Source organism: Amblyraja radiata, chromosome 11, assembly GCF_010909765.2.
Source record: "Amblyraja radiata isolate CabotCenter1 chromosome 11, sAmbRad1.1.pri, whole genome shotgun sequence".
NCBI classification, from domain to species: Eukaryota; Metazoa; Chordata; class Chondrichthyes; order Rajiformes; family Rajidae; genus Amblyraja; species Amblyraja radiata.
Genome location: NC_045966.1, coordinates 38388799 through 38415456, shown reverse-complemented (window position 1 = coordinate 38415456; position 26658 = coordinate 38388799). Strand labels below are relative to the sequence as shown.

The 26658-nt window shown below is 50.0% G+C and overlaps 1 protein-coding gene across 1 annotated transcript in view; it reads left to right on the top strand.

The window, feature by feature from the left end:
* The first annotated feature begins 3132 nt into the window (after nt 1-3132).
* The window catches only part of itk (IL2 inducible T cell kinase), a 30294-nt gene continuing 6768 nt past the window's right edge, over nt 3133-26658 (top strand). The window contains exons 1-13 of the mRNA XM_033029506.1: nt 3133-3359; nt 7712-7816; nt 12518-12599; nt 15638-15766; nt 17286-17323; nt 17833-17996; nt 21338-21403; nt 21848-21902; nt 22389-22468; nt 22543-22636; nt 23611-23743; nt 24386-24460; nt 26018-26189. Of these exons, the coding sequence (XP_032885397.1) occupies nt 3222-3359; nt 7712-7816; nt 12518-12599; nt 15638-15766; nt 17286-17323; nt 17833-17996; nt 21338-21403; nt 21848-21902; nt 22389-22468; nt 22543-22636; nt 23611-23743; nt 24386-24460; nt 26018-26189 (1331 nt within the window). The 5' untranslated portion in view covers nt 3133-3221. The remainder of the gene's footprint in view (nt 3360-7711; nt 7817-12517; nt 12600-15637; nt 15767-17285; nt 17324-17832; nt 17997-21337; nt 21404-21847; nt 21903-22388; nt 22469-22542; nt 22637-23610; nt 23744-24385; nt 24461-26017; nt 26190-26658) is intronic.

Below are 26658 nucleotides of genomic sequence, written 5' to 3'. Positions count from 1 at the left end.
CTGCACCATCGAGAGCATCCTTACCAACTGTATCACAGTATGGTATGGCAACTGCTCTGTCTCCGACCGGAAAACACTGCAGAGGGTGGTGAAAATTGCCCAACACATCACCGGTTCCTCGCTCCTCTCCATTGAGTCTGTCCAAAGCAAGCGTTGTCTGCGGAGGGCGCTCAGCATCGCCAAGGACTGCTCTCACCCCAACCATGGACTGTTTACCCTCCTACCATCCATGAGGCGCTACAGGTCTCTCCGTTACCGGACCAGCAGGTCCAGGAACAGCTTCTTCCCTGCGGCTGTCACACTACTCAACAATGTACCTCGGTGACTGCCAATCACCCCCCCCCCCACCCCGGACACTCCTCCCACAGGAAAAAATAAGTCTATGACTGTATGCATGTAAACAGATTAATTTATTGAAATCATATTCTATGTCCTTCTTCCAGGGAGTTGCTAACTGCATTTCGTTGTCTCTGTATTGTACACTGACAATGACAATTAAAGTTGAATCTGAAATCTGAATCTGAATCACAGATCACAGACTGTTCGAATTGGTGGAAAGGTGTCAGCCTCAATAACAATCAGCACGGGAACACCTCAAGGCTGCGTGCTCAGTCCCCTGCTGTACTCACTCTATACTCGTGACTGCATAGCCGGTCATAGTGCGAACTCCATCATCAAGTTCGCTGACGACACCACTGTTGTGGGACGTATCACTGATGGGGATGTCAGAGTATAGAAAAGAGATCGACCGATTGACCAAATGGTGCCAGCACAATAACCTGGCTCTCAACACCAGCAAAACCAAGGAACTGATTGTGGACTTTAGAAGAGGTAGGGTGGGGACCCACAGTCCCATTTATATCAATTGGTCAATGGTGGAAAGGGTCAAGAGCTTCAAGATGCACATCTCTGAAGATCTCTCCTGGCCCGAGAACACTGATGCAATTATAAAGAAAGCACATCAGCGCCTCTACTGCCTGAGAAGATTACGGAGAGTCGGTAAGTCAAGGAGGACTCTCTCGAACTTCTACAGGTGCACACATGCGCACCCAGGAGCGGAAAAGACTACAAAAAGTAATAAACACTGTCCGGTCCATCATCGGCTCTGACCTCTACCATCGAGGGGATCTATCACAGTCGCTGCCTCAAAAAGGCTGGCAGTATCAGCAAGGACCCACACCATCCTGGCCACACACTCATCTCCCTGCTACCTTCAGGTAGAAGGTACAGGAGCCTGAAGACTGCAACGTCCAGGTTCAGGAATAGCTACTTCCCCACAGCCATCAGGCTATTAAACTCTTCAAACAAAACTCTGAACATTAATAGCACATTATGTGTTTATTTGCACTTTACCTGTTTAGTTATTCATGTGTGTATATATTTATATAATAGTATATGGACACACTAATCTGTTCTGTAGTCATGCCTACTATATTCTGTTGTGCTGAAGCAAAGCAAGAATTTCATTGTCCTATCTGGGACACATGACAATAAACTCTCTTGAATCTTAAATTGTAAATTGTCCCTAGTGTGTGGGATAGTGCTAGTGTACGGGTGAGTGATGGTTCATGTGGGGCTGAAGGGCCTATTTCCATGCTCTATCCCTAAACTAAACTGGGCGGAAGGGCTCCAACTCCAAGCAGTGCCAACCCAAGCACGGGTGACTTTAATATCCCTTAGTGCAAGAGGCTTCGACGTGGCTGAAATAGGAATCTCCAAGAGTATGAGAAGCAGTTTAACTAGAGCCAGTGTGAACGAGGTCAAATATGAGGGGAAAGTGCAGCGGAGCGCTGGTCGGCCCCATTGCAGGAAGGATGTGGAGGCTTTGGAGAAGGTGCAGAGCCAGTTTACTAGGATGCTGGGAATCATGACAGAAGCCTCCTCGTGGCGATCCTCGGAAACGACGACACGATGCACTCTGTGACGCATTGGGCGACCAATTCTGTCAACATGTTGGACGACGACAGAAGCCAACATTGAAACAAACAAACAATGATTGTTTTCTCTGCTGAGAGTCTGGAACTCGGTTGCCGTTGACCAGGGCCCCTCCCCGCCGGCAGAGGGTGACGGCCCGGTTGTGAGAGCAGCCGGCTCTTGTCCCGCCCCACCGGGTGTCAGGGAGGCTCGAACGTGTGGAATACTTGCGGCTGAGCAAACTCAGTACTCGTCGGACCCAGGCACCATAATACTTCCCGGGATCCGGTCCCACACAACATGAGTGGCCTTTCCTCGACACCCTTCATCTACCTCCAAGACTCAGGGAGGCGTCTCCTGTACGGGCTCCTCCACACCCTGCACTTCCTCGCCTTGGTCCCTCTACGCAAGGATCCTCCCCCTCTACATCAGGAACCTGGGGTGGAGGGTTCTGCATCGAGTAGTCCCGTGCAACCTGTTTCTCTTGCGGTTCACAAACTCGCCAGCCGCCTGCCTCTTTAGTGTTCCATGTGTACATGGAGTGTGTGAGGTTGCAGCCCCTGTTCCAATATCTAAAGGGCCTGCTCCTTGCCTTCTGGCTGCACTTCACACCCACCATCCTCATCTTTGGACACCGTGTGGGTAGGGGAGAGGGTCGGGCTGAAGACGTCCTGGTTGGGTTGCTCCTGGGCCTGGCCAAGCTGGCCATCCGTGAGTCACAGCGCCAGGTGGAAGAGGACTCTGCCCGAGCCGGCTGCCTGCTCCTTTTCCAGGGATACGTCCGCACCCGGCTGGTTATAAAGAGGGACTACAAGCTGTCCACGGACCCCCTGGGGGGTTTCCAGGACCGCTGGGCTCCGCGGGGGGTGGAATGCATCCTTGACATGGATTGTAATATACTTTTTTATGAATGTATTTGACATTTAAGAATATTTGTTTAGATGACTGGGTGATTTTGTATGATGGTGGTGGGTTTTGTTTTGAATTATTTTGTATTGTACATATTATTGTAAATAATTGTATAAATTATTTTTGGTTAAAAAAAATCAGGTAGGAGGAGCGGGAATTTGAAATGGCAAACCGTACAGGCCGCCGCTCTTGTTCACAGCGTTTTGCAGAGGCTGATCCAAAGGAAGTGGTTTCTGGGTTTGTGTTTTATCAGAGACTGAACCCTGTGTAGAACGCGCTGCTGCAGAGTGTGAGATCACAGCAGGCTTCGCCCACGCTCCTGTACCTCGGCGGCCAACACTCTCCCTCCACCCCTCGCCCCTCAACGCTCTCCATGGGGTGGGCCAATTGCCATTAGCATGGATCCCAGCCCCATCCTGGAGGAGTTCCTCATCAAACGCTCTCAGCAGAAGCGACGCACCTCTCCTTCCAACTACAAAGAGCGGTACTTCATCCTCACCACCTCCCGCCTCGCCTACTATGAGTGTCGCCCTGGGGTAGGTCCACTTCACTCCACCCCTCCCCTTACCGCCCTCCCTTGCTTCCCCCACTCCTCCCTTGCTCTCCCTCACTCCCCTCCCTCACTCCCCTCCCTCACTCCCCTCTCGCTCTCCCCTCCGCTCGCTCCCCCCTCACTCTCCCTTGCCCTCCCTCACTCCCCTCTTGCTCATCCCTAACTCTCCCTTGCTCTCCCTCACTCCCCTCCCTCACTCCCCTCTCGCTCCCCCCCTCCGCTCGCTCCCCCTTCACTCTCCCTCGCTCACCTACCTCCCCCTGCTCCCCCTCTCACACCCACTTCCTCCCTGCTCCCTCCCTCTCCCACCTCCTATCTCCATCCCCCTTTCTCCCTCTTTTGGCCCTTTCTCTCGCTTTCTCACCCCCCCCCCCCCCCCCCCCCCCCCTTCACCCCCTCTCTTCTTGCCTCCGAGCTGCCTGCCTGGGTGTGACTTTAGAAGGTATGGTCCAGAGTAGAGATGTTACAGGGATTCTGCCGTTGCTGCTTGAGAACGTGACAAGTAGAATCGAGAGGAGGCCATTGTGGCCCGAGTCCCTCTGCTGCCATTCTGTAATCATGACCGATCTTACACCTCAGTATCACTCCCCTGCACTAAGACCACATGGTTTGTTTGCTTCATTGTAACATTATGGAGAGGATGGACAAACTTGGAACTTTTTTTCTGGAATGCCGATGTTGAGGGGACACCTGATAGAAGTATATAAAATTATGAGAGGCAAGGACAGGGTAGAGAGTCTGAACCTCTCTCTCTCCCAGTGGGTAAATGTCAAAGACCAGAGGGCACAGCTTTCAGGTGAGCTGGGCAAAGTTTAAATGAGATGTGCAGGGCAGGTCTTTTACACAGAGGGTGGTGGGAGCCTGGAACATGCCTGGTGGAGACAGATACGATAAGGGGGTTTAGGGGCATTTAGACAGGCACGTGGATATGCAGGGAATGGAGGGATATGGATCACGTGCAGGCAGATAAGTTTGTCTTGGTATCATGTTCGGCACGGACATTGTGGCCAACGGGCCTGATTCTAAACCTTGAGTACAATCAGACCACACACACATCAGTACAACAGGTAGTGCAAAGAGAAACCAAACAGAGTGTAGAATGTGATGTTACAGCTCCAGGGAAAATACAGATAAAAAAAGGTACAAGTGCCACAACGAGGTAGATTGGAAGATCGGGAATTATGAGGGGTTCGGCCAGAAGGGGAAGAAGCTGTTCCTGAGTCTGGTGGTGTGCGCTTTCACGCTACTGTACCTTCTGCCGGATGGGAGCGGGGAGAAGAAGGAATGACCGGGGTGAGACAAGTCTTTGATTAAAGACACAAAAAGCTGGAGTAACTCAGTCAGTCAGGCAGCATCTCTGCAGAAAAGCAATAGGTGACGTTCCGGGTCGAGACCCTCTTCAGACGGTCATTGATAATGTCAGCTCCTTTCCTGAGGCAGCGTAAAGTGTAGATGGTGGGGAATGTGGGCTGTGTGCTGGACTGGGCCACATCCACAACTCTCCGCGATCGCATGCTGTCTTGGGCAGAACTCTTCCCAAACCAAACTGTGATGCATCCCAACACATTATATCGCATTTGCCAGGTCGTGAAGCAGACGCAGTTTGGTGTAGTCTGTAAACGGCCTACATTGACACTCACTGCTGCGGCCCTGACCTCTGGACCTCCCTCCCTGCACCACTGCCTCTGTCATCTTTTAGGATAGTCAGAAATACCCTGTGATGGGCCTCAGGTAATCAGCTGACTGTGTGCGGGCGCATATATATGTGCATGTACATGTAGTATATGTGTGCATGTAGGTGTATGTGCGTGTATATGTGTGTACGTTTGTGTGTGTGTGTACATACATGTGTAAGGACATGTATGGGTGTGTTTGTATGAGTGGGTCCTTGTGTGTCTATACGTGTGTGGGTTTGTGTGAATGCGTGTGTATAAACGTGTGTATGTGTGCGTGCATATGTGTGTGCATATGAATGAAAGACAGTGGTGCAAGAGAGAGCGTGTGTGTGACAGAGATAGTGATGTGTGAGAGGCTGTGTGTGTGGGTCAGTGCGTGAAAGAGAGGCTGAATGTGTGAGCGTGTGCATGTGAGAAAGTGTGTGTGTCAGTGTGTGTGTGTGCACATGTGTGTTTGCGCATGTGTGTATGTGTTTGTGCGTGCGTGTGTACGTATCTGTGTGTGTGCGTGCATGTGAGCGTGCATGTGTGTGCAGGTGCGTGTGTGTGTGCATGTGCGTGTGTGCATGTGCGTGTGTGCATGTGCGTGTGTGTGTGCATGTGTGTGCATGTGTGTGTGCGCGTGCATGTGAGCGAGCATGTGTGTGTACATGTGTGTGTGTGTGCATGTGAGCGTGCATGTGTGTACATATGCGTGTGTGCGTGCATGTGTGTGTGAGTGTTTTCTCTGCCCCGCCCCGTCAGCCTGTGGTTATTCAAGGGGGTTGAGGACGGTGGAGATGTGTGAAGTAGCTGCCAATCTGATACTCTTGCAGCACCAGGCCAGGCGAGAGAATCTATCGGTAACGCCGCCACTCCCTGACCCGCTGGGGAAACAGGCTGCTGTGTCTGAGGGTCTGTCGGCCTGTCGGGCCCTCGTAGTTCCCTGATGCTGGGGCCTGGCCCAGTGTAGGCCTGTGACGAGGGCAAGTTGCACTCCCACATGTGATTTACATCGAGCTTCATCTGAAATCCTTTCAAGTGAGAGGAGGGGAGGAAGATGCAAAGCGAGGAGCACATACAGTGAGAGGGAGGAGGTGGTTACGGTGCAGAGATGATTTACGAGGATGTTGCCAGAATGCGAGAGCCGGGACCATATGGAGAGGTTGGGCAGGCTAGGACTCTTCCTTGCATCGTGGGAGGATGATCCTATAAGGATGTATAAAAGGGAATAGACAGTGTAAAGTTCTACTTGGCCCAACCTCTCCCTATGTCGTCTTGTTCTTGATTCCCGACTGGGTAAAAGACTGCATTCACTCTATCCATTCCCTTCATGATCTATACACTACTATAAGTTCACTCCTCAACCTTCTGCGCTCCAAGGAATAAAGTCCTAACTTTAAACTTTAAGTCCTATGAAAGCCTTATTGACCACCATATCTATCTGTGATGCCACACTTTCAAGGAATTGTGTACCTGCACGCCTAGATCCCTCTGCTCCACAGCAATCCCTGTCCACCTGTGACGCCATTTTCAAAGAAAAGTGTACCTCCCCTGGGTTTGTCAATAACCCTGCCTTAAAGCCCTGTCCCACGGTACGAGTTCATTCCACGAGTTCTCCCGAGTTTGCCCTGATTTGAACGCGGAGATTTACGGTAAATGGCCACTCGTCGGTACTCGGGGCTCTCGTGGACATTTTTCAACATGTTGAAAAATCATCACGAGTCTTCCCGTGCTTACCTGCCGCTAGCGAGTCTTCCCGAGTACCTGCCGTTAGCGCTAAGAGACGTCCCCGAGCTCCGACGTACCCGCTACAATCATTCTCCGTGCTTACCACGAGTTTGATTTTTTTTTTAAACTCAGGAGAGCTCTTGGAATGAACTCGTACTGTGGGACAGGGCTTTTCGGCTCCCTTCTCCTATGATCTCCCTGCCTCTGAAAGAGTCAATAGTGTTTTATTGTCATTCGTCCGGAAACGAAACAATGTAATTCTTGCTTGCAGTAGCTCGACAGATATGGAAACATAGTACGTACTATGTAAAACACATATTAAAAACTCCCCCAAAAGTTCAACAAACAAACATAGTGTGTGGCCAGGGTGGTGTGGGTCTTTAATGATACTGACTGACTTTTTAAGGCATTCACCCCTCTAGATCCCCTTTGATGGTAGGAAGGTCAGACAGGGCAGTGTCCACCACTCTCTGTAATCTCCTTCATTGCTGTGTGGCTGAGTTGCTGACCCAGGCAGTGATGCTCTCTCCTGTACACCTGTATAAGTTCAAGAGCATTCATTAATATGGTGGTGGAGTTGTTGCCTCACAGTGCCAGGGACCCAGGTTCGATTGTGACTACGGGTTCTGTCTGTACGGAGTTTGTATGTTCTCCTTGTGACCGCGTGGGTTTTCTCCGGGATCTCCTGTTTCCTCCCACACTCAAAAGACGTACTGCTTTGTAATTTGTCCCTAGTGTGCGCAGGATAATGTTAATGTATGGGATTGTTGTCGGCGTGGACTTGGTGGGCCGAAGGACCTGTTTCCGCGCTGTATCTCTAAACTAAACTAAACTCAACATACTGAATCTCCTCAGCTTCTTGTTGATGTTGATGTTGATGTTGATGTTGATGTTGATGTTGATGTTGATGTTGATGTTGATGGGCTTGCTTTGTGATTGTGTCCTGCAGAAGAAATTCGTGCTGAAGGGATCGATCGAGGTGTCGAGGATCAAGTGCGTGGAGATCGTGCTGACCGACATGAGTCTACCGTGTAACTACAAATACCCCTTCCAGGTCAGTGTGCGGCTCCCAGCCAGGGCCAGAGTACGACAGAGGCTCAAGTAATGCAGGTGCCGGGTTACAAAAGAACACACAGTGCTGGAGTTAGGCAGTATCTCTGGAGAACATGGATAGTCGTGACCCTTCTTCAGACTGATTGTGGTGGGGGGGGGGAAATGAAGGCTAGAAGAGTGGGGGTGGCAGGACAGAGTATGGTGAGTGATAGGTGGATGCAGGTGAGTGGGGGCTTGATGGCCAGATGGTTGGATGAAGACCACCACATCCCACCACAACCAGAAAACAGTGCTGAACTGCTATCTACCTCGTTGATGTCCCTCTGACTGTCCTTGATGTTCCTCGTACTATCCTTGATCGGACTTTGCAGGCTTTACCTTGCTCTAAACGTTATTCCCTTATCATTAGAGCCAGGGTTTTGCCAAAAGTGCCATGTGCCTTTTCATGTTTAAGAAGAAACTTCAGATGCTGGAAAATCGAATTTAGACAAACTCAAACTGGAGAAACTCAGCGGGTGAGGAGCATCTATGGCGTGAAGGAAATGGGCAATGTTTCGGGACGAAACCCTTCAGACTGTGCCTTTTCATGCCTTTTTTGATGATTTCAGCAAGTTAATGCCCTTTTCACATAATGCCTCAATCAGCTTTTTTTTGCCGTGTTAACGTAACTAACAAGAAAATTTCCACCACTGGGGCGAAACCGAGGGCGCCACCATCGGTCGTTCATTCGTGGGTAGTGGACGAGGCCCCAGTCTTTTGCATTCAGGCTGTAAGTGCGTGTTAAGTGGTGATTGTAGAGGGGTGGGTGAGAAAGGGTCCAATCTTTGCAGACTGGAGTCATGCTTTAAGTAGGTGTGAAGGTGGTGATTGGGGAGGAGTGGGTGGGGAAGGGTCCAGTCTTTTCAAACTGGAGTCAGGCTGTGAGTAGGTGTGAAGGGCTGGTTGGGGAGGTGGGAGGGGGTACCAGGGTTAAGTTTCTGTTTGTCAAACCTGCAGTAGAACTCGTCAGGTCGTTGGTCAGCTGACGATTGTCCAAGGAGTGGGGTTTCCTCTGTAGCTGGTGATTTCTTGCAAGCCCTTCCAAACTGAAGAAGAGTCATTAGGTGAGAACTTGCTCCTCAACTTCTCAGAGTACCTTTCCTTGGCAGCTCTGATTCCTCTTCTCAGCTTGTAGTTGGCCTGCCTGTAGAGGTCTGCATCCCCACTCCTGTAGGATCTACCCCTGCAAGCTTCAAAATGCCTAAAGTCAAGTCAACGCCTTGTAAAAAACAGAACGATTTGGTGAGAGTGTACGGGAGTGATATATACTCTACAGACAACTGTGTGCTGTTTTGCAAAGCATGTGAGAAAGCAGTGAATCATGAGAAGAAACATTTTGTCTCCCAGTATGTACAGACGGCTAAACACAAGTCGGCGGCAGAAAAACTGAAGGTGGGAAATACGCAAGCTTGTCTCCTCACAACATTTACTGCCGACTCCAGTCGCAAATCTGAGTTTTCGAGTGATCTGTGCAAGGCATTCATTGATGCTGGAATTCCACTGTGGAAATTGGAAAACAAATCTCTTAGAGGTGTTTTAGAGAAATACACACAGGAACATATACCGAGCGAGACATCATTGACAGCAACTTCAACATTGTTGTGCTGGAAAATTAGAGATGAAGTTGCATGCAACAAAATATGGATCTCAATAGATGAGACAACCGATGCTGTGGGGAGATATGTTGCCAATGTGGTCATCGGTACACTGGAGGCAGGTCAACCATCAAAGGAGTATTTGTTGACATTGGAAGTATCCAAATGTCAATCGCATAGTTACCAATGTCAAGAAAATCTTCCTCTAAAACACTGTCACGTGTGCAGTTGTTCCAGGAAATGGCACCCAAGATTCCGCTACCTCCTCAGCCTGTTTTGACTAGGTGGGGAACATGGCTCTCTGCTGTGCTCTACTATGCTGCAAATTTTGAAAAGATAAAATAAAACGTCCACTGTTTTGAAGAAGAAGAATCTGCTGCAGTCAGGATCGTCAGTGAAATCATGCAGAAAAAGTCCATCCACCGCGATCTTGTGTTTACTGCTTCCAATTTTGCAAACTTCCCACAAGCTATCACTTCCCTTGAGAAATGTGGCGAAACATTAGTGAATAACGTGCAGGTTTTCAACAAAGTAACTGACGATATTCATAAAGTTCCTGGCGATGTCGGTAAAGACATACAAGGAAAATGTAAGAGTGTGATTTTAGGTAACAAAGATATTGAAGACATACAAAACATAGCTAAAGTTCTCAAAGGTAGTTGTAATGCACAAGATATCAACATGAATATAGAGTCTGTAGCTTTTCGGGTATGCACCAGCGACCTCAACTGGGGTAGAAATAAGTTTTTCACAACTGAAGCATATTCTGTCTGACAAATGGCATAGTTTAACACCAGATTATTTGAAAACAATGCTAGTAATTATGTGCAACCAGGCAACTTTGGTCATTTAATGTAGTATACCTTAAAATTATCATTTTTAACCATATGTTGGTGGTGGAAATACATGTTTTTTTACCTTTTTGGGTCAATAAATGCCTTTTGTGCGCTTTTTTGTAATGTTATTATGCCTATTTGCCTGCCTATTTCAGAGGTTTTTAGTGCCTAAACATCCTGGCTCTACTTATCATGTGTCTAGACACTGTAAATGGATTGATTGTAATCATGTATTGTCTTTCTGCTGACTGGTTCACACACAGCAAAAGCTTTTCACACTTCTGTACCTAGGTACATGTAAACTAAACTGAACTGAACTGAGGCTGGAGATGAAAAGACTAAAAGAGTGAGATAAGGGTAGTAGAGGTGTGAATTGGGAAGCCAGAAGAAGGAATGTAGAGTAGTGGTTGTGGCCCAGTCCATCACATAGATCAGACTTCCCACCAACAACTCTATCTACACTTTATGCTGCCTAACGAAAGCAGCCAACATAATTAAATATTTGGCCCACCCCAGTCATTCGTTACTTTAGACTTTAGAGACACAGCGCCGGAAATCTGTGTTCGATCCCGACTACGGGCGCTGTCTGTACGGAGTTTGTACGTTCTCCCCGTGATCTGTGTGGGTTTTCTCCGAGATCTTCGGTTTCCTCCCACACTCCAAAGTCGTACAGGTATGTAGGCTAATTAACTTGGTAAATCTAAACAAAATCGTCCCGAATGTGTGTAGATAGTGTTAATGTGCGGGGATCGCAGGTCGGCGCGGACCCGGTGGGCTGAAGGGCCTGTTGATGGGAGAGGGGAGAAGAGTTAGTGACCGGGGTTAGGCTGGTCCTTGATTATGCTGGTGGCCTTGCTGTGGCAGCATGAAGTGTAGATGGAGTCAATGGAAGGGAGGTTGGTTTGTGTGATGGTGTGGGCTGCATCCACAACTCTTGGATGGAGCTGTTCCTAAACAATGCTGTGATGCATCCTGACAAAATGCTTTCTATGGTGGTTCAGCCACTTGAATGAATGAATGAATTAATGAATGAATGAATGAATGAATGAATGAATGAATACGTTTATTGTCATTGCACAATACTGTGCAACGAAATTCCATTACATCTCCTCCGGTTAAAAAAAATACAAACACGACCACTTGTGTAGAAAGATGCTCAGTGTAAAGTGCCACTCGTTGTCAAAGATGCGTCGGCTTTGGAGACGGTATGGAAGTGATTCACTCAAATGATTCCAGGGATTGGAAATCAACTAGAATATAAAAACAGGGGAGGCCTTACACAAGGCATTGATCAGATTACATTTGGAGTATCGTGAGCAGTTTTGGGCCCCATATCTGAGGAGGGATGTGCTGGCGTTGGAGAGGGTATAGAGGAGGTTTACGACAATGATCCCGGGGATGACTGGGTTGACGTATGATAAGTGTTTGATGGCTCTGGGCCTGTACTCGCTGGAGTTTAGAAGGATGAGGGCAAACCTCATTGAAATTTACTGAATAGTGAAAGACCTGGATAGAGTGGTTGTGTTTTAATCTCTGGCCTTTGTCACAACAATCTGCCTATCAAATTCCCCCTCACATTTATCCACCTGTTACCTGCCACGCTTTGTCCTGCCTCTCCTCTCTCCCAGCTTTCTTTCCGCCCTCCCGGCCGCATGCTACAATCAGTCTGAAGAAGGGTCCCAAATCGAAACGTTACCCGACCTTGTTCTCCAGAAATGCTACCTGACCCGCTGAGTTACTCCAGCACTTTGTGTCCTTTTGCGTAAAGCAGCAACTACAGTTCCTTGAGTCTGCAAGGATAGGCGACTTTACTTTAGAGCTTCGAGATACACAAAGTCCACTCCACCCAGTGATCATCCTGTACACTAGCACTATTGTACACACTAGGACGATTTATAATTTGGGATGTGGGAGGAAACCGGAGCACCCAAAGGAAACCAACATGGTCACAGGGAGAACGTACAAACTCCATACAGACAGCATCCGTAGTCAGCATCCGTAGTCAGGACCTGTAAGGCAGCAGCTCTACCCGCTGCACCACTGTGCCGCACTGGGTGGGGAGGTGGATTGTGACAGGTAGCTGTGGACACGTTGAGATTTCCCTGTCTCCGCCAGCTTTATCAGTGTGGGAATGGTCAGCAGGAACTATGCACTGACAAAAGGTTTGTACAAAGGGACCCAGACTTGGAGCCCATGGGGCCACATTTTAAACCTCCCTTCTCTCTCTCGCAGGTTTTTCATGAGAATTATTATCTGTACGTGTTTGCCCCGAACAAAGAGAGTCGACATAAGTGGGTGACAGCGCTGAAGGAAGGTGAGTGGGTAACGTGGAACACAGCACAGAAGAAGGGTCTCGACCCGAAACGTCACCCATTCTTTCTCTCCATAGATGCTGCCTCACCCGCTGAGTTATTCCAGCATTTTGTGTCCACAGCACAGGAACAGGGCCTTCGGCCCATAATGTGAAAGGCCTGGAGAGAGTGGATGTGGAGAGGATATTTTCACTAGTGGGAGAGTCTAGGACCCGAGGTCATAGGCTCAGAATAAAAGGACGTACCTTTAGAAGGGAGTTGAGGAATTTCTTTAGCCAGAGGGTGGTGAATCTGTGGAATTCGTTGTTACAGAAGCCAGTGGAGGTCAAGTCAATGGGTATTTTTAAGGCGGAGATTGACAGATTCTTGATTAGTAAGGATGTCAGGGGTTACGGGGAGAAGGCAGGAGAAAGGGGTTGAGGGGGCAGATAGGTTGAATGACAGAGTAGACTTGATGGGTCGAATGGCTTAATTTTGCGCCTATCACTTATGAACTTATCTCCATCCCAAACATGATGCCAAGTTAAACTGATGTCCTCTGCCTGCATGAGATCCACATCCCTCCATTCCCTCCATATCCTTGTGCCCATCCAAAAGCCTCTAAAACACCACTATCGTAACTGCCTCCACCACCACCCCTGGCAGTGTATTCCAGGCACCCATCTGTAAAAAACCTTGCCCCACACATCTCCTTTAAACATTCCCTGTCTTAGCTTAAAGCTTTGCCCTCTAGTGTTGGACGTTTATGGGGGGGGGGGGGGGGGGGGGGGGGGGGGGGTGGCCTCCACTGCCTATCTATACCTCCCATAATGTTACATACTTCTATCAGCTCCCCCATCAACCTCTGACATTCCAGAGTAAATAATCCAAGTTTATCCAACCTCTCCCTATAAACCCTCTGCACCCGGAAGGGTTTCGGAGTGGTCTGGCAAGGTCTGAGTAGAGCGAGAGGGGTGATCGGACTGGACCAGACCAGGTCTGGCCCAGTGAAAGTCCCTCCAGATAGCCCTCCTCCTCAACTCTTCCCCACCAACAAGCCTTTCCAGCTCGTTCACCAACGCACCCTGAATCAGGGGTTCAGGAAGGGTGGGGAACATTGAGTCATAGTCACACTGTGTAGAAACAGACCCTTCGGCCTAACTTGCCCACACTGATCAACATGTCCCATCTACACTAGGCCCACCTGCCTGCGTTTGATCCATATCCCTCTAAACCTGTCCTATCCATGTATCTATCTAACTGTTTCTTAAACATTGGGATAGTCCCTGCATCAACTACCTCCCCTGGCAGCTCATTCCATACACCCACCACCCTCTGTGTGAAAAGGTTACCCCTCAGGTACCTAGTAGATCTTTCTCCGCTCATCTTAAACCCATGTCCTCTAGTTCTCGATTCCCCTACTTTGGGCGGAAGACACTGTGCATTTACCTTATCTATTCATTTCATGATTTTATACACCTCTATAAGATCAGCCCTCATCCAACCGGGCTCTAAGGAATAAAATTCCTAGCCTGCCCAACCTCTCCCAATAGCTCAAGTCCTTGAGTTGGCAACATGGTAAATCTTCTCTGCAGCCATTCCAGCTCGACAACGTCTTTCCTCCGATCACGGTGATAGTGTTGGTGGTCTGATCGGTAGGTATGCAACTGGCAGGCCAACTGATGGAGCTGTGAGAGTGAGGAAGGTTGTCAAGGGTGCTGCATGACATGTGTATGAGTGTCTGTTTTAGAATCAGGAAGTCATGTTGCAGCTATATAAAACTTTGGTTAAGCCGTATTTGGAGTTCTGTGAGCAATTCTGTGCGCCCCCATTACAGGAAGGATGTGGAGGCTTTGGGGAGAGTGCAGAAAAGGTTTACCAGAATGATGACAGGCACACGGTGCTGGAGTAACTCAGCGGGTCAGGCAGCAGCTCTGGAGAACATGGATAGGTGACGTTTTTGGTTGGAACCCTTCTTCAGGCTTTACCAGAATTAGGGGGTATTGACCATGAGAGGGACAGAATTGGATGGTTTTTGCTGGAGCGTTGGAGGCTGTGGGGTGTCTGTTACAGGTTTATAAATAGAGATAGTCTTTTTCCCAGCCTCACAGAGGCCACAGTTTTAAGGTGAGAGGGGGAAGGTTAAAGGAGATTCTTGGGGCAGGTTTTTTTACACAGAGGGCGGTGAGGACTTGGAACGAGCGGCCAAGGATAGTGGAGGCAGATGTGATAGTGGCGTTGAACAGACTTTGACACGGGCGCGTGGATGTGCAGGGATATGGATCACATGCAGGCAGAGGAGATTTGTTTAACTTGGGTATCATGTTCGACAACGACAACTGAAGGGCCTGTCCCTGTGCTGGACAGCTTTGTGGTCTATGGTGGTTTGATGGTTTTAGGGATACTGAGACAGGGGGAGAGATGGGGGGGAGAGGATGTGGGGTATCAGGGTAGAGGTGTGGAATGGGAGAGGTGAGGGGGAGAGATGGGGGGGAGAGGATGTGGGGTATCAGGGTAGAGGTGTGGAATGGGAGAGGTGAGGGGGAGAGATGGGGTGAAGGTGGGGCATGGGGAAGGGAGGGGGGGGTGGGGATCAAGGTGGGGATGTGGGGTTTGGGGAGAGGTGGGAGGAGGTGTGGCAGGGTGGGAGATGGGAGGGTGGGGATGTGGAGCTGGGTGGGGGGAAGGGCAGTGGGAGTACTGGGGGGGAGGGAGGGGGATTGGGGAGAGCATGGGGGGGAGGGTGATGATTTGCGATGGTGGAGTGGGTGGGGTTGGAGGAGAGGGTGAGGAAGAGGTGGGGGAGGGGGTGCGGGTGGGGATGCAGGATGAGGGGGGTTGCAACACCTGTGTCCGTGTGATCCACCAGCCGGCACGAGGTCCAGATGTGGCATCGTGACCCAGATGTGGCCTGGCCATCTGCTCCAGATGTTTGGGTTGGATCCAGATGCTGGGTCTCGGGGGTTGGGGAGCTCTCCGGCAGGAGAGGGTGGGGGGGAGGGGGGGGGGAATTTCTGTGTCAATCACCCCTCACCCTCTCCTCCCTCCTTGTGTCTTTCAGAGTCCAAGAACAACAACATCCTGACCAACAAGTTTCACCCCAACTTCTGGGCCGATGGCCACTGGCTCTGCTGTGCTCAGCTCGACAAACTGGCCATGGGCTGCCAGTTCTATGACCCCAACCGTGACTGTACGTAGGAAGCCCCCCCCCCTCCGCTGCTGGGCAACAACACCTCCCCCCCCCACCCAGACCGGCAGATCTGTTTCCCCCCCTCCCCCCCTAGCGGAAAATCTATCCCCTCCCCCAGTATCCCATGTGGGAGAGAGGGACGGCTACAGGGAAAAGGCAGGAGAATGAGGTTGAGAGGGAAGGAAAGATCAGCCACGATTGAATGGAGGGGGAGGGGGAACCTCATTGAAACCTACCAAGTACCTGGATAGAGTGGAAGTGGGGAGGATGTTTACACTGGTGAGAGAGTCTAGGACCAGAGGGCACAGCCTCAGAATAAAAGGACCTACCTTTAGAAGGGAGATGAGGTGGGATTTATTTAGTCAGAGGGTGGTGAATCTGTGGAATTCCACAGACGGCGGTGGAGGCCAAGTCATTCAGTATTTTTAAGTAAGAGATTGACAGGTTCTTGATGAGTGAGGGTGTCAGGGGTTATGGGGAGAAGGCAGGAGAATGGGGTTGAGAGGGAAAGATAGATCAGCCATGATTAAATGGTGGAGTAGAGTTGATGGACTGAATGGCCTAATTCTGCTCCGAGCACGTATGAACTTATTAGACAACAGGGTTGAATGTGGCGTCAGACAAATGCAGAGCAATCCCATCACATGGGAAGGAATCTTGCGGTTTAGTCAACAGCCAAGCGTGTCCATGGGAGGGGATTGAGTGTGTGGGAAAGTCGATGAAGGGAGAGAGTGACCGTGGGAAGGGTACGGTGGCTGGGGAGAGTAGCTGAAGGGGGAGAGTATCAAACTGTGGGCCAAGTGCTGGAGGAACTCAGCGGGTCAGGCAGCATCTGTGGAGAAACAATGTTTTGGGTCGGGGCCCAACATTTATTAGTGCGCAGTTCTGGTCGTCCCATTGCAGGAAGGATGTGGAGGCTTTGGAGAGGGTGCAGAGGGGGTTTATCAGAATGCTGCCTGGATTAGGGAGTCCCGGCTGCAGGGAGTAGTTGGACAGACTTGGATTGTTTTCTCTGGAGCGTCGGAAGTTGAGGGGAGACCTGATAGAAGTTTATAATATTATAATTCATAGATAGAGTTGACAGTCAGAACTTTTTTCCCAAGGTGGGAATGTCACAGTGTAGAGGACATAGCTTTGAGGCGAGAGGGGCAAAGTTTAAAGCAGATGTGCGGGGCAAGACATTTTTACACAGAGGGTGGTGGTGGAGGCAGATACGACAGTGGCGTTTAAGAGGATTTTGGAAAGGCACATGGATATGCAGGGAATGGAGGGATATGGATCACGTGCAGACAGAGGAGACCAGTTTAACATGGGGCATTATATTGGGCACAGACATTGTGGGCCGAAGGTTGGTTTGCGAGAAGGTTCCAGTGCTGTATTATTCCATGTTCTTTGTAAATTACCTCGTGCATCTGTCTGCCAACTTTGCAACTCAGAGTCCTTGAATCGCAGCGTTGACATTCCTTGCAAAGTCCTCGACTGTGCGGCTGCCTAAAGTTCTTCCTTCTGTCCTCCGCAGCTAAGAAACCGCTTCCACCCACTCCGGTACAGAACAAGGTGAGTCTGCCCATGTCCCCCTGCCCAGGCTCCTTAGAGTTTAGTTTTGTTATTGCACAGAGGTACGGGGGAAAGCTTTTTATGCTGTGTGCTATCCATTCGGCAGAAAGATTATACATGATTACAATCAAGCCAGCCACAGTATACAGGTACAGGATAAAGGGAATAATGTTGAGTGCAAGATAAAGTCCAGTAAAGTCCGATTAAAGATAGTCTGAGGGTCTCCAATGGGGTAGATGGGGGATCAGGACCGCTCCCTAGTTGGTGATAGGATGGTTTAATTGCGGGACAACAGCTGGGAAGAAACTGTCCCTGAATCTGGAGGTGTGCATTTTCACACTTCAGTACCTCTTGCTTGATGGGAGAGGGGAGAAGAGGGAGTGACCGGGGTGAGACTGCTCCTTGATTATGCGGGTGGTCAATGGAAGGGAGATTGGTTTGCGAGATGGTCTGGGCTGTTGCCCTCCCATCCCCGTGGTTCACCTTGACGTTGTGACCTTTACCCCCAGCCGAAGCCCCTCCCCCCGGAGCCGGCAGAGCTGGAACCTGTGGTGGTGGCGCTGTACGACTTCCAGGGTCAGACCGCGCGCGACCTGTCGTTGATCAGGAACGAGGAGTACGTCATCGTCGGCAAGGACGACGCCAACTGGTGGCAGGCACGGGACAGGCACGGGTATGGAGCTCCCGCCCAGGCCACTCGGCCCCTCGTAACATACTGGCCCCCTGCTCCTCAAGAGTCAAGCGTGCCTTATTGTCCTAAATCCCGAAACGCAACAATGAAATTTGCCAGCCTACTCCTCCCACCCACCATCTCCATCCTCTCTCCCTCCTTCTCTCTCCCCCCCACTCCCCTCCCTCCCTCCCTCCCTCCCTCCCTCCCTCACTCCCTCACTCCCTCACTCCCTCTCTCCCTCCTTCCTCTCTCCCTCATCAGTCTGAAGAAGTAGCAATGTTACAAAATTTTGAGATTTAAAAAATCAAGTCTGTAATTTATCCCATCAGATAAAGCATAAAAATAAGTTTAATTTGACACCTAATTCACTTTCATATCTCAAGTATTTAAAAAGTTATGGCCATTTTCATACTCGGAAATGAGCATCTTGTTCCCTATTGATTTTCTATGGACATAACAAAAAAGTTGTGATCGTGAACAGTCAAAAGCCCATAACTTTCTTAAAAATTAAGAGAACTGAATGAAATTTTCAGTTATCATAGATTGAAGCATTCTGAAACAAATATAAAATAATCTTACTTGGATGACCTGAAATTAAAGCATATAATTAGTTAGTTACCTAATTGTAGCTAATTTCAGACTTCAATTACTAGATCTAAACATCTATCCATTTCTTAATAAATGATTAACATTTTTAAATAGCCTAAATGTCCAAATAATATTCACAAATAATTCACAATAAAACATGATTTTTAAATCTCATTTACATTAATTTATAGGCCAAATGGAAGGAATTCAGTGTTCAATTGCTGTAAATAAATGCCCATTTAAATCAGCTTTCCAGTGGGTCCCTGTGGAACGCGCTGGTTTAGAACGTTCACATTGCGGTAGATTTGTGCCTCAAATGCCGAGAAAAATACTGCGGGATATAATGGGCCCAAAATGAGCTACTCGCAATATTAAACTTTGTATAACGGGATCTTTAGAAGCCCTTTTTAATGTAAAAATATACAACCTTCCTTCAGTTGTCTGCTTTATGAGACCCTGCGGTTGCTGGCGGTCGCGGGTTTAGAGATTGATTTTTAAACTACTATAACTATTATTCAAGGCCTTTAAACCTAATAATAGCTTTTGCGACGGGGTCTTCCAGCGATTTTTCGTTAATAATTAACTAGGCTGAACATCTTCGATTTGAACAGCCTAGAGAAAATCGCGTTTTAAACCCGCCCCCTCTAAACGGCGCCAAAATCGCGCACACCCGTAGCGGCAGATTTTCAAAGACGCTTCAGGTAGGCTTTGCAACATACCTAGAAGAAGGGTCAAGATCTGAAACATCACCTAGAGATGCAGACTGACCCGCCGAGCTACTCCAGCACTTTGTGTCTTCCACAGTTGTTCAGAGGTGCAGAAATTGGTGTTGGTTAGCGTTGGATACTGTTGGTTAGCAGTGGTTAGCAGTGGTTAGTGTTGGTTAGTGTTGGTTAGTGCTAGTTAGTGCTGTTCACTGAGGACAGGACAATGAGTATTCATGGCTAACAATGCCTGTAATTGTTTCTCTCATCACTGCCGCTTGTTTTCTGCCGGCTTCGTGTAACAACACTTGCACTGACCAGAGGGCTTTGTGCTGGGTCACGGGACAGGAACAGCCTCTGTCATTGTCTCTACACAACCCGACACACGTTAGCGGCCCCGGCAGCAGTTAGTGCCGCTTGCCACAGCTGGATCGCAGCCTGCCAGATGTGGGACGCTGTGGATGTGCAGGAGAGATGGGGTCAGACGTATAGGACCCGGGTCTGTCCAGGCATGAAATCCAGAAATGGGAATGTCAGTAGTCTGAGGCACAATGTACTGCAGATGCTGTAATCCAGAGTGTAAAACAAAGTGCTAGAGGAACTCAGCGGGTCAGGCTGCTACTTCAAAGTAACATTAGCAAATTTGCAGATGACACAAAGCTGGGTGGCAGTGTGAACTGTGAGGAGGATGCTATGAGAATGCAGGGTGACTTGGACAGGTTGGGGGAGTGGGCAGATGCAGGGCAGATGAATTTTAATGTGGATAAATGTGGGGTTATCCACTTTGGTATCAAAAACAGGAAGGCAGATTACTATCTAAATGGCGTTGATGAGAAAAGGGGAAGTACAATGGGATCTGGGGGTCCTTGTACATCAGTCTATGAAAGTAAGCATGCAGGTACAGCAGGCAGTGAAGAAAGCGAATGGCATGTTGGCCTTTATAACGAGAGGAGTCGAGTATAGGAGCAAGGAGGTCCTTCTGCAGTTCTATAGGGCCCTAGTGAGACCACACCTGGAGTATTGTGTGCGGTTTTGGTCCCCTAATTTGAGGAAGGACATTCTTGCTATTGATTGAGTGCAGCGTGGGTTTACAAGGTAAATTCCCGGGACTGTCATATGCTGAGAGAATGGAGCGACTGGGCTTGTACACTCTGGAGTTTAGAAAGATGAGAGGTGATCTTATTGCAACGTATAAGATTGTTAAGGGTTTGGACACGCTAGAGGCAGGAAACATGTTCCTGATGTTGGGGGAGTCCAGAACCAGGTGCCACAGTTTAAGAATAAGGGGTAAGCCATTTAGAACGGAGACGAGGAAACACTTTTTCACACAGAGAGTTGTGAGTCTGTGGAATTCTCTGCCTCAGAGGGCGGTGGAGGCCGGTTCTCTGGATACTTTCAAGAGAGAGCTAGGTAGGACTCTTGACGATAGCGGAGTCAGGGGATATGGGGAGAAGGCAGGAACGGGGTACTGATTGGGGATGATCAACCATGATCACATTGAATGGCGGTGCTGGCTCGAAGGGTCGAATGGCCTGCTTCTGCACCTATTGTTTATTGTCTATTGGCAGCATCTGTAGAGGGAATGGCCAGTATCAGAAGCAGAGGGGAGACCCGATAGAAGTTTATAAAACTACTATGAGAGGCATAGATAGGGTAGACAGTCAGAACCTTTCTTCCCTGAGGATGGAAATGTGAAAGACGAGAGGGCTTAGCTTTAAAGTGGGAGGGGTAAAGTTTAAAGGAGGCACATTTTGTGGGGGGGGAGTCCTGGAACACGCTGCCAAGCGTGGGGGTGGAGGCAGATACAATAGTGGTGTTTAAGATGCTTTTAAATAGGCACATGGATATTGCAGGGAATGGAGGGATATGGATCACATGCTGGGGAGACTAGTTCAACTTGGTGCTGGATTAACTCAGCCGGTCGGGCAGCATCTCTGGAGAACCCCAGCTTCGAATCATCGACAAATTCCCCATTGTGGCTTTCACCTTTCACCTTTCAACTTGACCCAGTTGCAGGACTGATGTCTCTCTCTCTCTCTCTTCCCACAGACTCACGGGCTACGTTCCCAGCAGCTACGTGGTGGAGAAGAGTGCTGACAATCTGCAGGCCTACGAGTGAGACCCTCGGGGGAGGGGGGAGGGGGTGCAGGAGATGGGAAGGGTCAGAGGATGGGGGGGGGGGGGATGGAGAGAGGGAGGGGGGAGTGTGTGGTAGGAGATGGGGATGGGCAAGGGGAAGCAGGTAGTGGATGAGGTGGGGTGGGGAGAAGGGAGGTGTTGAAGGAAGGGGTAAGGGGAAGGGGAGGTGGTGAGGAGCAGACATGGAGGTGGAGGTAGGGGGTGAGGGGAGATGGGGAGGGAGAAGTGGAGGGGGGGAGGTATTGAGGGGCAGAGGGGGAGCGGGAGGGAGGAGGTGTGAGAGGGGATGGGTGTGAAGAAGACTCGTAAGGATAGGGGACATGGGGGGGGAGAGGCTGGGGGAGGGGGCAAAGGTGGGGGAGGGTAGTAGATGGTAGGGCAATGCTGCTGCTGACATTCCCCCTGCCCCCTCCCCCACAGGTGGTACAACAAGAACATCACTCGTCACAAAGCGGAGCAGCTGCTGCAGAAGGAGGTGAGTGGGGGAGGGGGGGGCCCCGAGAGGCCACTCTGTCTGCGGCGGCCTCTCCTATCCCAGAGCCAGGGGGGTCAGGAAACACAGTTCCCCCTGCTTTGTGTTGGGGATTTTAGACACAGAATGGAAACAGGCCCTTTGGCCCACTGACTCCATGCTGACCACCGATCACTAGCACCACCAACACCCTACGCACTGGGGACAATTTACCGAAACCTGCACGTCTTTGGAATGTGGGAGGAAACCGGAGCACCTGGAGAAACCCCACGTGGTCACGGGAAGAACGTGCAAACTCCGTACAGACAGCACCCGGAGTCAGGATCGAACCCATGTCTCTGGTGCTCTACCCGCTGCACCACCGTGCCGCCCACAGTGTTACTGCAGCACAGTTACTGTGTCTGTCGTTCTCTCTCCCTGTTGCTGCGGGAGGGCCAGGCCTGGGTGAGACTGGGTGAGTCTGTGATCGTGCTGATGGCTCTGTTTCAGGATAGACAAGGAGCGTTCATGGTGCGGGACTCCAGGCAGGCGGGTACCTACACCGTCTCTGTCTTCGCCAAAGCCACCAGGTGAGGCCGTGTGTTACCGGGTGAGGGGGGAGTGTGGGGTGTGGGGGGATGTAACCCACTGCCCCCGGCGAGAGGGAATGGCCACTCCAGGGGCAACAGGAGCAGGGGGAGAGAACGGGAGCTCAGTATAGAGGCGGGCAAGCAATGTTGCAGTTGTACAAGTCATTGGTGAGATTTAAAAGGACTACAGAGGGTGGTGGGTATATGGAATGAGCTGCTAGAGGAGGTAGTTGAGGTGGGTGCTATCGCAACACTTAGAGTATTGTTCAAGAAGGAACTGCAGATGCTGGAAAATCGAAGGTAGACAAAAGTGCTGGAGAAACTCAGCGGGTGCGGCAGCATCTATGGAGCGAAGGAAATAGGCAACCTTTCTTTAGACTTAGAGTATTGTTTTCAGTCTCGGTCACCATGTTTTAGGAAAGATGTTGTCAAGCTGGAAAGGGTGCAGAGAAGATAGACAGAAAAAGCTGGAGTAACTCAGCGGGACAGGCAGCATCTCTGGAGGGAAGGAATGGGTGACGTGAACCTGAAACGTCACCGTTTCCTTCTCTCCAGAGATGCTGCCTGTCCCGCTGAGTTACTCCAGCTTTTTCTGTCTATCTCCGGTTTAAACCAGCATCTGCAGTTTCTTCTTACACAAGGGTGCAGAGAAAATATACAAGGATGTTGCCAGAGCTATAGGGAGACGTTGAGCTGGCTGTGTTTTTATTCCTTGGAGTGCAGCAGGCAGAGGGGTGATCTTATAAAGATGTACAATGGATAGGGTGACCCAAAGACCCAAAGTCTTTTACCCAGAGCAGGGGAATCAAGAACCAGGGGACATAGATTTAAGTTGAGAGGGGAAAGAATTAATAGGAACCTGAGGGGCAAATATTTTTACACAAATGTTGGTGGGTAAATGGAACGAGCTGCCAGAGGAGGAAGTTGCGGCAGGTTTAAAAAACATTTGGACAGATACATGGATAGGACAGGGTTGGAGGGATATGGGCCAAATGTGGGCAGGTGGGACTGGTGTAGATGGGGCATAGTAGTGGACATGGATAAGTTGGGCCGAAGGCCTGTTCCGTGCGATGTGACTATAAGACTCTATGCTCGGGGGACACTGCTCCACCTTCAGCTTGCACGTTTGCCTCTGACGTGAGTATGGAGCCATGGTCAACATTACCACATCAGGAGTTCATGGACATCCACAAACGCTAATACCTGTGGCAGAGAAACACATCTTCGACTCCATTCCAGAGCTCATCACCTACCACCAACACAACGCAGCTGGAAGTCCAGCAGCATATCTACTCGAGCCCCCCCTTACGCCCCACCTCACTCCCCTCACCCTCGGCCCCCCTCTGTTCTCCCGCCCTCACTGTCCCGCCACCCGCAACTCCCTCTACACTCCATTCCCCTACACAATCCCCTCCCTCCTCCCCCCCCACTCCCCCCCCACTCCCCCCTCATGTCCCCCCCTCATCGTCCCCCCCCGTCCAGTTCTCCCCCTCCCTCCCACTCCCCCGTCACTCCTCCTTCCCTCCCCTCCCCTTCCCCCCCTCATTTCCCCCCTCCCTCCCTCACTCCCGCCCCTCACTCCCCCTCCCCATTCTCCCCCTCGCTCCCCCCATATTGTTTGCACCATATTGAGTTCTTTATTTATTGAACGTTTAGTTTGTTTATTATATTATCAAATCTTTAGTTCTGCTGCTGGGAAGAATTTCATTCTTGCGTTGCATGTATGACAATAAACGCTCTTCGTAAGTTCATAAATTCAGAAGTTATAGGAGAAGAATTAGGCCATTTAGTCCATCAAGTCTACTCTGCCATTCAGTCATGGCTGATCTATCTTTACCTCTCATCCCCATTCTCCTACCTTCTCCCCATAAACCCCTGACATCAGCACTAATTTTGCCTCTTGACTGTGTGTTGCAGGTCTGGTCACTCGTCTGAGATACCCTGTGTGTTCCTGGAGAGAGACGGCCCCAACAACAGCAGGATTTAGTTACGGTAAACCAGTCTGCATCCTTGGGGGAAGAGTTACTGGTCGTCACATGGTAGAGAGGTGTCACGTCAAACCAGAGAACACAGAAACACTCAGCAGGTCAAGCAGCATCCGCGGAGAGAGAACGAGTGTTGACGTAGAAACAAGAAACTGCAGGTTCTGCTTTACAAAAAAAGATACACTGTGCTGGAGTAACTCAGTGGGTCAAGCAGCATCTCTAGTGAACATGGATAGGTGACGTTTTGTGTTGGGACCCGTCTCCAGAGATGCTGTCTGACCCGCTGAGTTAATCCAGCACTTTGTGTCCTTTTGTGTAAACCAGGATCTGCAGTTCACCATTTCTACATCTTTGGCGATCATGGTCTACAGAAACGTTTTTCATTGTACCTCAGTACATGTGACAATAAACTAAACTCTAAACTCTAAACAGTAATCATCATCACAATAATAATCATCATTTATTAGCCAAGTATGTTTTGCAACATACGAGAAATTCAGTTTGCCATACAGTCAAACCAAAAGACACACAACTAAATCAAAATTTGACATAAACATCCACCACAGTGGCTCCTCCACATTCCCCACGGTGATGGAAGGCAATAAAGTCTTTCCTCATTTTCTCCCGCTGTTGGGGGAGTCGAACCATCCGCAGCCGGCGATCGAAGCTCCCGCAATCGGGGAGGTCGAAGCTCCCGCGGCCTGGAGCCCCCGAAGTCGGTCGCCAAACAGGGACCACGAACTCCACGTAGTTAAAGTCCACAGGCTCTCACAGTTGGAGCTTTCAGGTCGATCCCTGGCAAAGGAATCGCAAGCTCCACGATGTTAAGTCTGCAGGCTCCCACCATTGGAGCTCTCAAAGTCCCAGCAAGAGGCTGCCAGCTCCACGATGTTAGGCCGCGGTGCAGACGGAGATACGACATCGAAAAGTCGCATCTCCTTAGAGGAAAGAGATTTAAACATTTCCCCCCACATAACACAAAACTAAAGATAAACTAAAACATACATTTTACAACAAACTAAAAACACAAAGAAGGAAAAAGACGACCCAGACCGTTGGCGAGGCAGCCATGGGTTGGAGGTGAGCAGGGGTTGTTTCAGACAGGGTAGATATTGAGAGAGTGTGATGGGGAGGCCAGAGGGGAGAGTGTGGGGAATGAAGTGGTGAGATCCAGAGGGAGGGGTGGGGATCACAGTGAACGGGTGATTATGTGGATCAGTGCAATAAATCTCACGGCAGCATATTGGCGCAGCAGGTAGAGCCGCTGCACCCGGGTTCGATCCTGACTACGGTTGCTGTCTGCACGGAGTTTGTACGCTTTCTCTGTGACCCGGTGGGTTTTCTCCGGGTGCTCTGGTTTCCTCCCACAACCCAAAGATATGCGGGTTTGTAGTTTAATTGGCTTCTATAAATTTCCCCTAGTGCGTAGGGAGCAGATGAGAAAGTGGGATAACATAGAACTAGTGTGGACGGGTGATCGATGGTTGGCGTGGAATCGGTGCGCCGAAGGGCCTGTTTCCATACTAGGAATGAATGAGTAAAGCTGGTGGTGTGTGTTGTTCAGGGGCGTGGGAAATCGCAGCTACAGCCCTGACCTTCCAGGAGGAGGTTGGCAGTGGCCAGTTTGGAGTGGTCCACATGGGGTACTGGAACAACACGTACAAGGTGGCCATCAAGATGGTTCGAGAGGGAGCCATGTCTGAGGAGGACTTCATCGAGGAGGCACAGGTCATGATGTGAGTCACCGAGCGCCCGTGGTCCTCCCTCATTAACCAGGGTCTGTGGACCTCCCTCGTTCCTGAGGCTCCGTGTACTTCCCTCATTAACGTGCTCCTGGGGCTTCCATCGTTAACCAGGGCCCGTGGCCCTCCCTCATTAACCATGATTCCATCGTTAACCAGGGCCCATGTACCTCCCCTCATTAACCATGATCCATGGTTCCATCGTTAACCAGGGCCCGTGGCCCTCCCTCATTAACCATGATCCATGGTTCCATCGTTAACCAGGGCCCATGTACCTCCCCTCATTGACGTGTCCCTGTGGTTTCCATTGTTATCCAAGGCCCGTGGTCCTCCCTCATTAACCAAGGCCTGGGACCAATGGAGGGGGGAGGGGACATGCCATCGTCAGGGAAACACCGGCCATCCTCCTGAAACAGGACAGTTGCAGCACAGGACCACCTGGCCACACCTGGCCCTACTTACC